Below are 12,782 nucleotides of genomic sequence, written 5' to 3'. Positions count from 1 at the left end.
TTTACCGATTCTCCGTGTCACACGAGGGATCCTTTTCAGATCAAATATGTAAGGCACCATACGCCGCATACATACCAGGTTCCTACGAGGGAGTCCTGGACTAAGGGGTCCTCAGGCGTCCGACCTGTTATCCATGGGCCGGACTGATGGGCTGTGAAGACATGAAGGCCGAAGACTGTACCTGTGTCCGGATTGGACTCTCCTTGGCGTGGAAGGCAAGCTTGGCGACCGACTCTGAAAATTCCTTCTTTTGTAACCGACTCTATGTAACCCTAGATCCCCTCGGTGCCTATATAAACCGGAGGGGTTAGTCTGGAAAGCATATATTCATTACCATAGTCATACAGGCTAGGCTTCTAGGGTTTAGCCATTACGATCTCGTGGTAGATCAACTCTTGTAATACTCATATTCATCAAGATCAATCAAGCAGGAAGTAGGGTATTACCTCCACAGAGAGGGCCCGAACCTGGGTAAAACATCGTGTCCCCCGTCTCCTGTTACCATCGATCCTAGACGCACAGTTCGGGACCCCCTACCCGAGATCCGCCGGTTTTGACACCAACAATGGGCCCCATGTGGGTCCCATATGATGGGTCCTTGACCCTACCTGTAATAGGTGATCTCATCACTGGTTGCTCTCCGAGAGTTGGTGGAACGGGTTGGGGCATATATAGGCAGCACCAAAAATCTAACCGTTACACACCTTTATGAACACTTCGGTGGGACCGGGTGAAACCACTTGGTGAGACTGACCTATGCAAAAGGTTTGAATATTAGGCTTTTCGGTGAGACCGGATGAAACCACTTGGTGAGACTGAGTCAAACTGACCTAAGCACTTTCCACACTTCGGTGTCACCGGGTGAAACCATTTGAAAAATTTGAGTCAATTTCAATTGGTAATAGAAGGTTGACAAGTTCTCTTCGGTGGGACCAAAGGGCCAACTCGATGATACCGAGATGCTAGGATTTGTCAACGGCTATGTCAAGTGTATCTTCGTGGATTTGGATGTATGTGTTCAGTGGTACCGAGATAAACTTTGGGGTATTGGACATACTGGAATATGAGAGTGTGGCTAAGAATTTTGGAGCAGTATGTCTAAGCATTCTAGTAGTTAGATCATCATCAAAACTTCATCTCTTTTTATAGTATTGGCTTTCCTATGGACTCAATGTGATCTTGGATTGCTTAAATAAAGATGTAGAGTCTTGAAACTTTGCCATTGTCTGTCCTTAGCATTTTGAGGGGTCCACATTCACTTCCAATTGTTGTAGCTAGATTGAATTTTTTCTGAAATATTCTTTGAGCAAGCATTAGTTCAGTGATGTATATGTTGTAACGAATTACCAAAGTCACATGGGATTTAGATGCACTTTCAGGAGGAGTTTTGGGCGGGCCGGATGTATCGAAGTCCTATGTGGCTGTCGTCCGAACTCCCGCAAAGCCTCCCCAAATTTACTTTCGGTTTGCGGGAAAAAGGTGTACAAACTAGTCAACGAAAGTATATGGGGTCGCGTCACGGCGGCGACAGTTTGAGGGTCCACTTTAAAGGTGCCCTGACCACGTCAATTCAGACTTCACTGATTTCATTGCTAGCGTAATGTAGCAGCACGACTCGGTGGTGCGCGGGTGCATTAACAAGGCTTGCGTGGCCGTGTGAGCAGATCAAACAGGGACTACCAGTTGGTCGGCAGCTCATGCATGGTACCGTACGTACTGAAAGCTTTTGTGCCCATCCTAAAAAAAAGGACGCTACTAACGCCCACACGTGTGGTGGGAGCAACACCGGACCACACGTCGTATAACACACAGATTTGCCATGTCACCGCATGCATGCATGTGGGAATCTTTTTGAATTTCTAGTTTTTAAAATGTTTTATCTCTTAAATGAAAAATCCGATTGAAGATCCGTTTTCACCATTAAATCCATGTCGACGAGATCTTCGAAACTAGATCTCATATCAATATGTTTCGACGATATATTTTTTTAGGTTAAAAGTTGCCATGTCTATTGCACATGAATTGCCATGGTGTTTACACTGAAGTTGCCATGATATGTTTCAGCTATTTGTTCTTCTACCTTTAAAAGCAAATTGTCATGGTGTGGACAATGCTAACGCCTACACGTCTGGTGTGAGCCAAACCCGCCCACACGCCCTATAACACACAGACTGTGCCACGTCATCGCATGCATGCATGTGGGAATCTTTTTGGATTTTCAGTTTTTAAAATGTTTTATCTCTTAAATGAAAACCCCGATTGAAGATCCGTTTTCACCATTAAATCCCTCGCGACGAGATCTTCGAAACTAGATCTCATATCAATATATTTTGACGATTTTTTTTGTTAAAAGTTGTCATGTCTATTGCACATGAGTTGTCATCATGTTTACACTGAAGTTGTCATGATATGTTTCACCTATTTTCTTCTACATTTAAAAGTAAATTTTGACATATTATAAAATGGGGAATTAAGAAACTAGACTTGCCATGAACCATAAACTAAAATTGCCATGGTTCATACAAAAAGTATTTTTTATGACCAAAGTACTGGAATTGCCATCATAAAAAAACTAAAATTGTGATGCTCTACAAACTAAAATTGTCACATGGCAACTTTAGTTTAAGCACTATGGCAACTACAGTGTAAACATCATGGCAACTTTTGGGCAAAAAAAATTTCATCAAAACATTTTAACATGGGGTCTAGTTTTGAAGATCTCGTCGAGACGGATTTAATGGTGAAACGGATTTTTAATTCGATTTTTTAATTACGAGATAAAACATTTTTAAGCCGAAAACTGAGGCGTGTGGGCGATGTGCAAGATGCCACACGTGTGGGCGTTAGTTTTTTCAAAAAAAAAAATTGTGCCCGAGACATTGTGTATGATTTTCACATCAATTTTCGAAACAGCTAATTTATGGACTCATGGAGATACAACAAGAATATGTATAGAGGGTGAATAAAATAGTTCAACAGTGCATTACAAACTAAATTAATAATAAGTTGGAATATAAATATTAAAAAATGCAGTAAACAGTGATGAACAGTAGATCAGACACAAGTAACCGACCAAAGCAAGAGATATAGCAGTCTACCAGAATATAAACTGTACACAAGTTTACACCACTACGGATTGACGATGAAACATGGTGAAACATGCATGTTCCTTTAAACAGCTAGCTAGCAACAATGGAGCTTGCGTGCAGAAAACGACGGTCAGTGATTGAGCACGTGTACTCAGACCTGCATGCACTGAAGACTGAACGGCCACCTTGCTAAGTCTCCATCGATCTCACTAAAACAGCTTGCATGCTTTCCCACTGCAAAACTTTTCGGTTTCACCCTAATTTCTGTCACGTGTGCAATCCCGGCAGAGACAAACACCTTCTCAGCCAAAAAGGTTCGGGATAAGCCGGTATATTAGATAAGATAGGGTGCTGATTTCAGAGAATTGAAGTTCAGGGTTCATTTCAGACTTCGGCTATGAAATCAAGGTTTTTTTCAGACTTTTTCCATGAAAATATACATGTGGATCATTTATCTAACTAACCCTAGATTATTACAAAAACTATTAAACCACAATCTCTGGGGAAAAGATCCACATTGACTGTCGGCGATCGATGTCCCTTTGCGGTGGGCTCATACTTTGTGATCTGGTGTTGAACATTTCACCTGTGTCGATAAAGTAGATAGTGTCCTGTTTCACATTTTCAAAAGCACAAATTGATTTACTAAAGCGGCTGCTAATGAAAAGCGCTTGACTGTCTATCCCACCTGAAACTGGCACCCATGCACCTGCACTGGTATTCGCTTCGAAAACCTCCACCTTGCGAGTGAAGCTTAAACTGTATAGAGGCCATTCCACTTGTCGTCTCACCATGAGCAACTTTCCACGAGACTCGATCAAGTACCAATTGACCGAGATGAGATCCTTGGGCTCATATGGCACCTCACTATCTTCCAAATAGGTCGTGCCTTCGAGAATCATGCCATCACCGGTTTTCTTTTTGAATTCATATAAGGCACGTGCGCGAGCATCCACTTCATTCAGTTCCTCATCATGGTCCTCGCCACCGTTCTCAACCTCATCCCTATCACCCATACCATCGTTGGCCTCCAACTTTTCATCAAGATCGCTCCATACATCAAAATCGCAATTTTTCAAGGGTGGGTGTTCGATGAGGCGCTCTGTAATGGTGACGGTCGGTACGCCATAGTTATCAAAATGAATACTGACAGAGGCAAGGTCCTCGGCCTGAGTGATGCCGTAGAGTTTCCCTTCAAGAAAAACAATATCAATGATGAGGTTGAAGGGTGTTGTATCCGGTTTAGGCAACCACACACCCTTCCCTGGTCGGATTAATATGATGGGATAATTAGAGTTGTTGGTCATGAGAGCAACGATGTCACGGGGGCTTGACCGCAATAGCACTTTGCGGACCTCGAAAAACTCAGAGACATTACCGATGATAGGGCTCAACTCGGGGAGCGGCACCATCGTGTTGGAGAAAGGATTGTGCAAGAAGTAGGCATGCACGTTTTCTGCATCAGTGCAATCAAGGGCCAGCCACTCATCAGTGGACCCAATGCATCTTGCGTTCTTTGGCAGGGAAGGGAGACTGCGTGGCGCGCTGCAGCCACCGTCGGAGTGTGTGAAGAACGAGCCGTCTGACATGACAATCCATGGCAACGCCCCAGGTGTCTTCGAAACGTGGTGGCGCATTGCCAGACGCCATGAGCGACACACGGCGCGGAAGCGGGCACGGTCAGCAGCGGCCGAGTCCCGGGTACGGCGGCACAGGTGCTGGAAGCCACGGCGGTTGGCGGCAGCGACAGGGACGGCGAGTAAGATTTTAGACCACGCCGCGGAGAAGCGTGTCTGGACAGGGGAGGAATAGAGGCGGTCGATGACGAGGCCTAGGATGTCTTGTGGGATTTCAGACCACGGCGGAATAGTGGACGCCATAGACGCCGCTCGATTAAGCTCTGGATGTCGTAACTTCTGTGCTGGGAAACACAAGGACTCACAGCTGCATGTATATATATATATACAGAGCTGGCTATAGGTTTGGGCCGAAATCGAGATGGAGTCCGTGCCCGAAACGCCCTGGACTCATTTCAGCCATCCAGGCCTTGGACTACCGCGCGGACACCTCCGGTATCTTTCCGGATGAGTGGATGGTGCGATATGATCTCGAGGATCAGCTCGCCACCATCTACACGGATGAAGAAGCTTACTGGAGGCTCCGCGGTACCCAGCGTTGGGTGCTGCGGGGCGATGCTAATACGGCATATTTTCAGGCGATCGCGAATGGGTGGCGACGTCGGAACTCCATCCACTGTTTGTGGGATGGTGATTCCCAGCTCGTCCGCCCCTCGGACATCCGGACGCATGTAGATGGCTTCTATAAAGCCCTATTCTCCCCACCCTTCGGGGTGGGATCGCTCTGGCACCCGACATCTGGTCGGGCGCCCAGCTTGTGTCAGTTGCGGACAATGCCGCCTTAGTTGCCCCGTTCTCCGAGGAGGAAGTCCTCGCGGCGATTAAGGGCATGAACGCCTCCTCGGCGCCGGGGCCGGATGGACTACCAGTCTCCTTTTTTAAAGCATTCTGGCAGACCATCAAACCTGAAATCATGGCTCTCTTTGACGAGTTTTTCTTAGGGACCATGGATCTTGGGCGCCTGAACTATGGGGTAGTCACTCTTATCCCCAAAGTTCCGGGTGCGACGGACATCCGCCAATTCCGACCCATCACTGTGATCAATGTGATTTTTCAGATCCTGGCCAAAGGGTACACCAATAGGGTGACCCGGCTCGCCGACTCGATCACTCACCCCAACCAGTCGGCTTTCATTCAGGGCCGTTTTATCCTGGATGGGGTGTTGGTCTTCCACGAGGTCCTTCACGAAGTCCGCTCCAAGCACCAACGGGCGGTATTCCTGAAGCTCGATTTCCATAAAGCCTATGACACTGTGCACTGGCCCTTCCTTCGGGAAGTTTTACTCCGTAAGGGCTTTGATGACCGTTGGGTGACCAGAGTTATGCAGCTTGTCTCCTGCGGTCGGACCGCTATTAACATTAACAGTGAGATCGGCCCCTTCTTCCCCACGCTCTGTGGGGTTCGCCAAGGCGACCCTTTCTCGCCGTTCCCGTTTAACATGGTGGTCGACGCCCTTGCGGCCATTCTTGACAAAGCCAAATCGGCCGGTCACATTCACGGCGTGGTCCCACACCTTGTAAGAGGGGGTGGGTCTCCCTCCTACAATATGCTGACGACACCATAATAATGGTTGAGGGCTCCGCGTCCGATATTGCCAACCTGAAGTTCCTCCTCCTCTGCTTCCAACAGATGTCCGGTCTGACCATCAACTTCGATAAGAGTGAAGTGATGGTGCTGGGATACCCACCGGTGGAGGCCCAGGGCATTGCGGACCGGCTTAATTCCCGCCTGGGTTCTTTCCCCACGACCTATCTGGGGATCCCCATTAGTGACTCGCGCCTCACCGTAGCGGACCTCCGCCCTTCCATGACCCGGATGCAACACCGGGTCGAGCCCTGGAAGGGCCGGTGGCTCTCGAAGGCGGCTCGGGTAATCCTCATCAACTCCTCGCTGGCTAGCCTTCTCTGGTTCCTCATGAGCTTCTATAGACTCCATGAGACGCTTCACCAGGAGGTGGCCAAATATCAGTCCAGATTTTTCTGGGCTGGCGAGGGGGACAAGCAAAAATACCATATGGTGAGCTGGCCGGACATTTGCAAACCCAAGGACCAGGGAGGTCTGTGGATCTTGTCCTCCCGTCGCATGAACATTGCTCTCCTGACCCGATGGCTATGGCGTATCGCCAACGGGGAGGGCGGCCTCTGGCTTACCATCATTCAGAATAAGTACCTCCGAGGACAACCTCTTGCTTTCTGCCAGCGCTCTGGGGGATCCCAGTTCTGGCAGGCTGTGATTCAGCTCCTCCCCGTGCTCCGGATTGGCACTTCCATCTCGGTGGGTTCCGGGTCCTCGACCCTGTTTTGGTTCGGCCGCTGGCTTGGGGATTCCCCTCTGGCCGCCCGCTTCCCGGGCTTATTTGCCATTGCGGCAGACCCCCGAATTTCCGTCGAGACGGCCCTTATTAACCTAGGGCGCCTCGCCTTTCGGCGCTCCTTTGGCCCCCAGGAGGTTGACGCGTGGGACGCACTTCTACAGGACATAGCTCTCTTGCCAATGGATGTAGAGGGCGCCGCCGACTCCATGGCGTGGCGCCTGGAGCCCTCGGGAAGCTTCTCCACGAAGTCTTTGTATGCTGCCATCGCCCCTTCGCTGGCCCCTGAGCCCTTTAGCCTGATTTGGGACATTCGTCTCCCCCTCAAGATCCGGATATTCCTCTGGCAGTGGATCCGGGGACGTCTCCCCTCTGGGGTGGAAGTCCGCAAGCGCAATGGCCCTGGGGACGGGATGTGTCCCCTGTCCGCCACGGTGGAGGATTCGAACCACATTTTCTTCAACTGCTCCACTGCCCAGTTCCTGTGGTCGTGCTTCCGTGAAACGGTCGGCGGACAGTGGTGCAATACCAACTTCCCTGACCTACTCGCGGAGATCCATGCCTCCTCCCCGCGTTACCGCCATATTAGATGGCCGTGCATTGGGATCCTAGCATGGGCGCTTTGGAATATTCGCAACAAGCTCGTTATTCAGAAAGTGCCTCTGCGACGTGCGACTGCCGCGATCTTCAAAATGTGTGGCTATTTGCAGCTTTGGCGGCCGCTTAGCCGCCCCCAGGACCGGAGCGTCATCGACACCCTCCTCACCGACCTTCGATCGATGGCCTTCCGCATGGCGCCCCCGCTTCCGCCACCGCTGCCGGAGCCTGATTAGGCTGGACTCGTCCGTGGCGGTCTTTCTGTGTGTCCTTTTGTTCTTAGGGCTTGTTGAGCTGTGCCCTCAGCATTAACCCTACTGGTACCGTGCGGTGTGTGCGGCTGTGACTTTGAGTGTTTGTGTGTGTGAACTTTGTTGGCTGTTTGGCTCGGGCGGTTTGCTTTATCTATAAAGCGGGGCGAAAGCCTTTTTCGGTAAACGCCCTGGACGTCCTTGTGCTGATTCGAACTCATGACATCCATACCGTGCGACGTGCGCAATCGAGAAAGACGAGTCTGGCCCATATTATTTACGAAAACGGAAATACTCACCTGGAAAAATATATACGGAATATATACGAAAACGGATATTCTACTAACTAGCTGACGTCAGATATTTGAGGTTTCCCGGCGAAAGCTTCTGCTGCCGTCAAATCAGTTTGCACAGAACTTACAGCAAAAGGAGAGCTACGTCAGCCTCAAGTCGTTCCCTCTTGTAGCCGAGCGCTTACATCCCCTTCTCTGCTTTCTCTCTCTAATTCGATACCCATTTTCACCATCAACCCACTCACTTCCCCAATCTACGGTATATTGTATAAACCGTATTAGATAGATTGTGTGTGTTTTGTATTTAGTTAGGCGGTTGTGATCTCATCCTTAACTATCTTGCCGAATCTAACGCGCCATTTCGTCCGCGCGCGTACATTTGGGTCGGCGCGGACAGAAAAGTCGGCCCAATACGCCGACCAAAACGGACGCGCGTCCACTTTTCGTCCGACTGCCGACCCATTTTCGGCCAAATTTTGAGCCTCATTTGCGTTAGCGCGGACACGAAGCGGGCGCGCGCCTACTCCTCCCCCTGGCCCGCTAGTCGGTGGCACATTGGTCATCCTCTCCCATCCCATATCAACAGGAAACCGTCGCCCCCCCCCCCCCCCCCTCAACGCCACCACCTCCCACGTCGCCGCCACCACCGCCTCGTCGTCGGGGGCACCGAAGCTTCCCAGCCACCCCCCGACACCGCCGCGAGCAGGAAGCCGCCTCCCCATCCTGGCCAGCTCCTTCGTTCGACAACGTCCGCCGCCTCCCCGCCCCGGCACGGTCATCGGACGTCGCGAGGTCAGCCACCTGGTCCAAGGGAGGCGCGCGTCTCTTCGCCGGCCAGCTTCTTCGTCGATGTCCGCAAGTTGTTCGACAGTTTTCCAAGGTACAAAATGGACTCCGCCGACAAGTCCTTTTCCACAATTTCCTTTGTGACTCCGACGATTCCTCGTCCGATGATGAGGAGGAGATCTTGGCTACCCTATTGGTCCATGACCACCTTAATAGGCAGCGACTGTTCCTCCGTGTCTCGATCACGGAGCACCTTCCGGCGTTGAATCGCAACTGAGAGAGCGGACATTTCCTTTTTTGGAAGGACTACTTTGACACAACCAACCCGTTTTTTAAACGTCAAAAATTCTGGCGGCATTTCCGTATGGCTAGGCATCTTTTCAACCGTATTAAAAAGGGGGTGGTCGGATACGATAACTATTTTGAGTGCAAAGAGGATGCCCTTGGAAAGACTGGCTTCTCATCTTATCAGAAATGCACTGCAACCATTGGGATGCTTGCATACGGACTTACGGAGTGCCCGGTGATCTAATTGATGAGTTCGTTCGTATGAGCGAGTCTGCATGCCTAGATTCCATGTACAGGTTCTGCAAGGGTGTCATTGTTGTGTTTGACCTTGAGTACTTGAGAGAGCCGACTGCTCAAGATACAGCCCGCTTGTTGGCGATGAATGCTAGCAGGGGCTTCCTAGGGATGCTTGGCAGCATAGGCTGCATGCACTGGGAGTGAAAGAATTGCCCTTCTGCTTGGCAAGGGCAGTATAAGGGCCATGTCAGGACTCACAAGATCTCTAGATCTGGCACTCTTTCTTCGGCATGGCCAGTTCGCACAGTGATATCAACGTGCTTCAGCGCTCGCTAGTGTTTGCAAGGCTTGTCGAAGACAACAACCCGCCGGTGAATGTTACCATCAACGACCACAACTACGACAAAGGATACTACCTAGGTGACGGTATCTATCCTGAGTGGACCACTATTGTAAAGACAATCCCCAACCCTGTCGGAGAGAAGATGAAAATATTTTCCCAAGAGCAAGAGAGTGCTAGGAAGGACGTCGGGCATGCCTTTGGTGCTCTGCAATCTCGATGGGGCATCGTTCGGTATCCTGCTAGGACTTGAAGCACCAAGAAGTTGTGGGAGGTGATGACTGCTTGTGCGATCATGCACAATATAATCGTAGAGGATGAGCGTCCGGAACGTATCTACAATCAAGGGTTTAAGGGGTTTCAGGGTGAGAATGTTGCGCCCGAGCATCGAGGAGCGGCAACGTTTGCACAATTCATCTATTTTCATCATGAAATGCGTGATTAAGAAACTCACATGCAGCTGCAAAATGATTTGGTTGAGCATATATGGACTTATGTTGGTAACCAATAGATGTATCTTTTGTTGTGTCACAAGATTTAAAATTATATTACAAATGAGAAATTAAATATTCTCAAAACAAGTCGGAAGTTTGAGCGTGGTTTTGTTATATTTTACTCCTTTTGTTTGAGTGTGTTATCGAGGCTGCACGTCAAATTTCATCTGAATCGAAGTTTATTTGGTATCCAAACAATCGAATATCAAAGGCATAATAACCGGTTAAATAGTAAATGGTTTTGCAATAAAACTGCATATTCGGCCGTAGCCAGCCCATGTCCTTTTCTGGAAGATCTCCCTTCAATTTTTTGCAGCCACCCCCTCTCTCTAATTTTCTCCCCTTCTCCGCTCCAAATCCTTCTCCCCACCGAAACCCTAGCTAGCCCTCAAACACATTAGCCCTACTGTAGACTCCAACATTTTCATTACCCTCTTACTCTTTATCACTTTCTCTTGTGCACTTTAGTTTTCGGTTGAACACTCTTTCATTATTCTCTTTCGCATCCCTTTTGTTTTTGATCAAGAATAACTTACAGGCATATTTCGATAAACCTCTATAAGACGCAAAGACCATTTCAGAAGCTCTATGTGGGATCGATAGTCTTACTTCAAAAAGGCTACAATTGAAACTTCTGCACTTGCAGGGCATCAAGTGTTTTGTGGGCCCTAGGGCCTGGGGTATAAATCCGTCCCTGAACCAAGGCACCATCGCGTGCTCCGATACTAAAGAGTTCATGGAGGCGCTACAGGCGGGGGCAGCCGTATCCTTTACGGTCACGCACTCACGCTCCACGCCAAGGGCGAGCAGATTAGCTGCGGCACCAAGATCACGCTCTTCCTCGCACAAATCATCTCTGGGTCGAATGACCGCATGCCAGCATCCGCTACAGCGATCACTCAGCGTCCTCTCACTGCCACTTGGCGCGCGCTTTTCCGGGCCATGCGGATGCAGATGTACTAGATCTTGACCTTCGTGGCACCACGGATCTGCGGGGGAAGTTGCCGTCATAGCCGTCGTGGAAGGGCGCCCCTATATATCGCCTTCAAGGAGTCTGGCTTCTGACTCTCTGAAGAGGCAAGCGAATTGGGCCAGCCCATGCGCGCGGGAGGCCACAACCTCTTATTCCTGTTTCCTTTTATGTTTTCTTTTTTTCTGCTTTAGTTTTCTACTTCCGTTTATACTTTAAAATATATATTGCAAAAAACACTCTATAAAAATATTTTGAAAAAATGTTGAACAAGTATTTGAAAAATATTGAACAATTATCTGAAAACCAAAATATTTGAAAAAATGTTGATCATGTATATAAAAATGTTAATCAAGCATTTAAAAAAATGTTGAACAATATTGATAAAGGTTAAACAAGTATTTGAAAAAAAGTAATCATGTATATAAAATTTTTAATTAAGCATTTTAAAAAAATGTTGAACAAATATTTGAAAAAGGTTGAACAAGTATTTGAAAATTATTGAACAAGTATTTGAAAACTGTTGAACAAGTATTTGAAAATTGTTGAACAAGTATTTGAAAAAATGTTGATCATGTATATAAAAAATTTGATCAAATATTTGAAGAAAAATGTTGAATTTTTTTTTGAAAAATCTTGAACAAGTATTTGAAAAATGTAAATCAAGCATTTGAGAAATCTTAAATGTGTATATAAAAAGTGTTGACCATGTATTAAAAAATGATGAATTGTTTTATCATGTATATGAAATTGTTAATCAAGCGTTTGAAAAAATGTTGAACAAGTGTTTGAAAATGTTAATCAAGCCTCTGGAAAATGTTAAATGTTTATATAAAAATGTTGACCATGTATTTAAAAAATGTTAATCTTTTTATTTGAAAACTGTTAACCAAGGATTTAAAAAAATGTTGAAAATGTATAGAAAAAATGTTGATGATGTATTAAAAAATGTTAATCAAGCATTTGGAAAAATGTTAAAATTTTGAAATAGAAAAAATGTTGACCATGTATTAAACTAATGTTAAATTTGTATTTTATAAATGTTAAATGTGTATTAGAGAAATGTTTGTTGACATATCCAAAAAAAAGTAGAATGAAAATGAAGGAAACAATGGGAACCAAAAAAAATTAAAAGCAAAAGAGAAACAAAATAGTTCAAAAGTAAAAAAAATGAAGAAAACATGCAAAAAGAATGAAAAAATCGGAGAATAAGAAAAGGAATATAAAATTGTAGAAGAAAAAAGCAAAGGGAAACATTATAAATCACCTGGCGGATCACAGGCTGGCGTCCGCCCCCTTCTCTACATGCCACGTGCCTCAACCACCACAAGTTTCTGCAACTAGCCCGTTGTTTCAATCTCTCTCATCGGAACAAGGGCTCTCTTGTAGGATTTGGATCCTTGAGAGAGATCGCTCCTCGTGCTCCTCATGAGCTCCCGTTGAGTCCGCCGCCTTCCCGCGCTGCTCCGACTGCCAGAGCTCGCTGTGT

At 47.3% G+C, this 12,782-nt stretch overlaps 1 protein-coding gene across 1 annotated transcript; it reads left to right on the top strand.

The window, feature by feature from the left end:
• Positions 1 to 5,181: 5,181 nt before the first annotated feature.
• On the top strand, positions 5,182 to 7,870 carry LOC109783715 (uncharacterized). Its single transcript, XM_020342309.1, has 4 exons — positions 5,182 to 5,397; positions 5,481 to 5,699; positions 5,784 to 6,242; positions 6,356 to 7,870. The coding sequence occupies exons 1-4, from the start codon at positions 5,182 to 5,184 to the stop codon at positions 7,868 to 7,870; spliced, it is 2,409 nt and encodes an 802-aa protein (XP_020197898.1).
• Positions 7,871 to 12,782: the final 4,912 nt, after the last annotated feature.

Source organism: Aegilops tauschii, chromosome 5 (genome assembly GCF_002575655.3).
Source record: "Aegilops tauschii subsp. strangulata cultivar AL8/78 chromosome 5, Aet v6.0, whole genome shotgun sequence".
In the NCBI taxonomy this organism is placed as follows: Eukaryota; Viridiplantae; Streptophyta; class Magnoliopsida; order Poales; family Poaceae; genus Aegilops; species Aegilops tauschii.
Note: the sequence above shows the minus strand (reverse complement) of the source record. Positions and strands in the feature narration are given on the sequence as shown.

Coding starts and splice junctions, on each gene's coding strand:
- LOC109783715 (XM_020342309.1), top strand. CDS start 5,182: ATGGTGCGATATGATCTCGAGGATCAGCTCGCCACCATCTACACGGAT. Junction 5,700..5,783: donor TTGGGCGCCTGAACTATGGG/GTAGTCACTCTT, acceptor GTGATTTTTCAG/ATCCTGGCCAAAGGGTACAC. Junction 6,243..6,355: donor ACGGCGTGGTCCCACACCTT/GTAAGAGGGGGT, acceptor TGCTTCCAACAG/ATGTCCGGTCTGACCATCAA.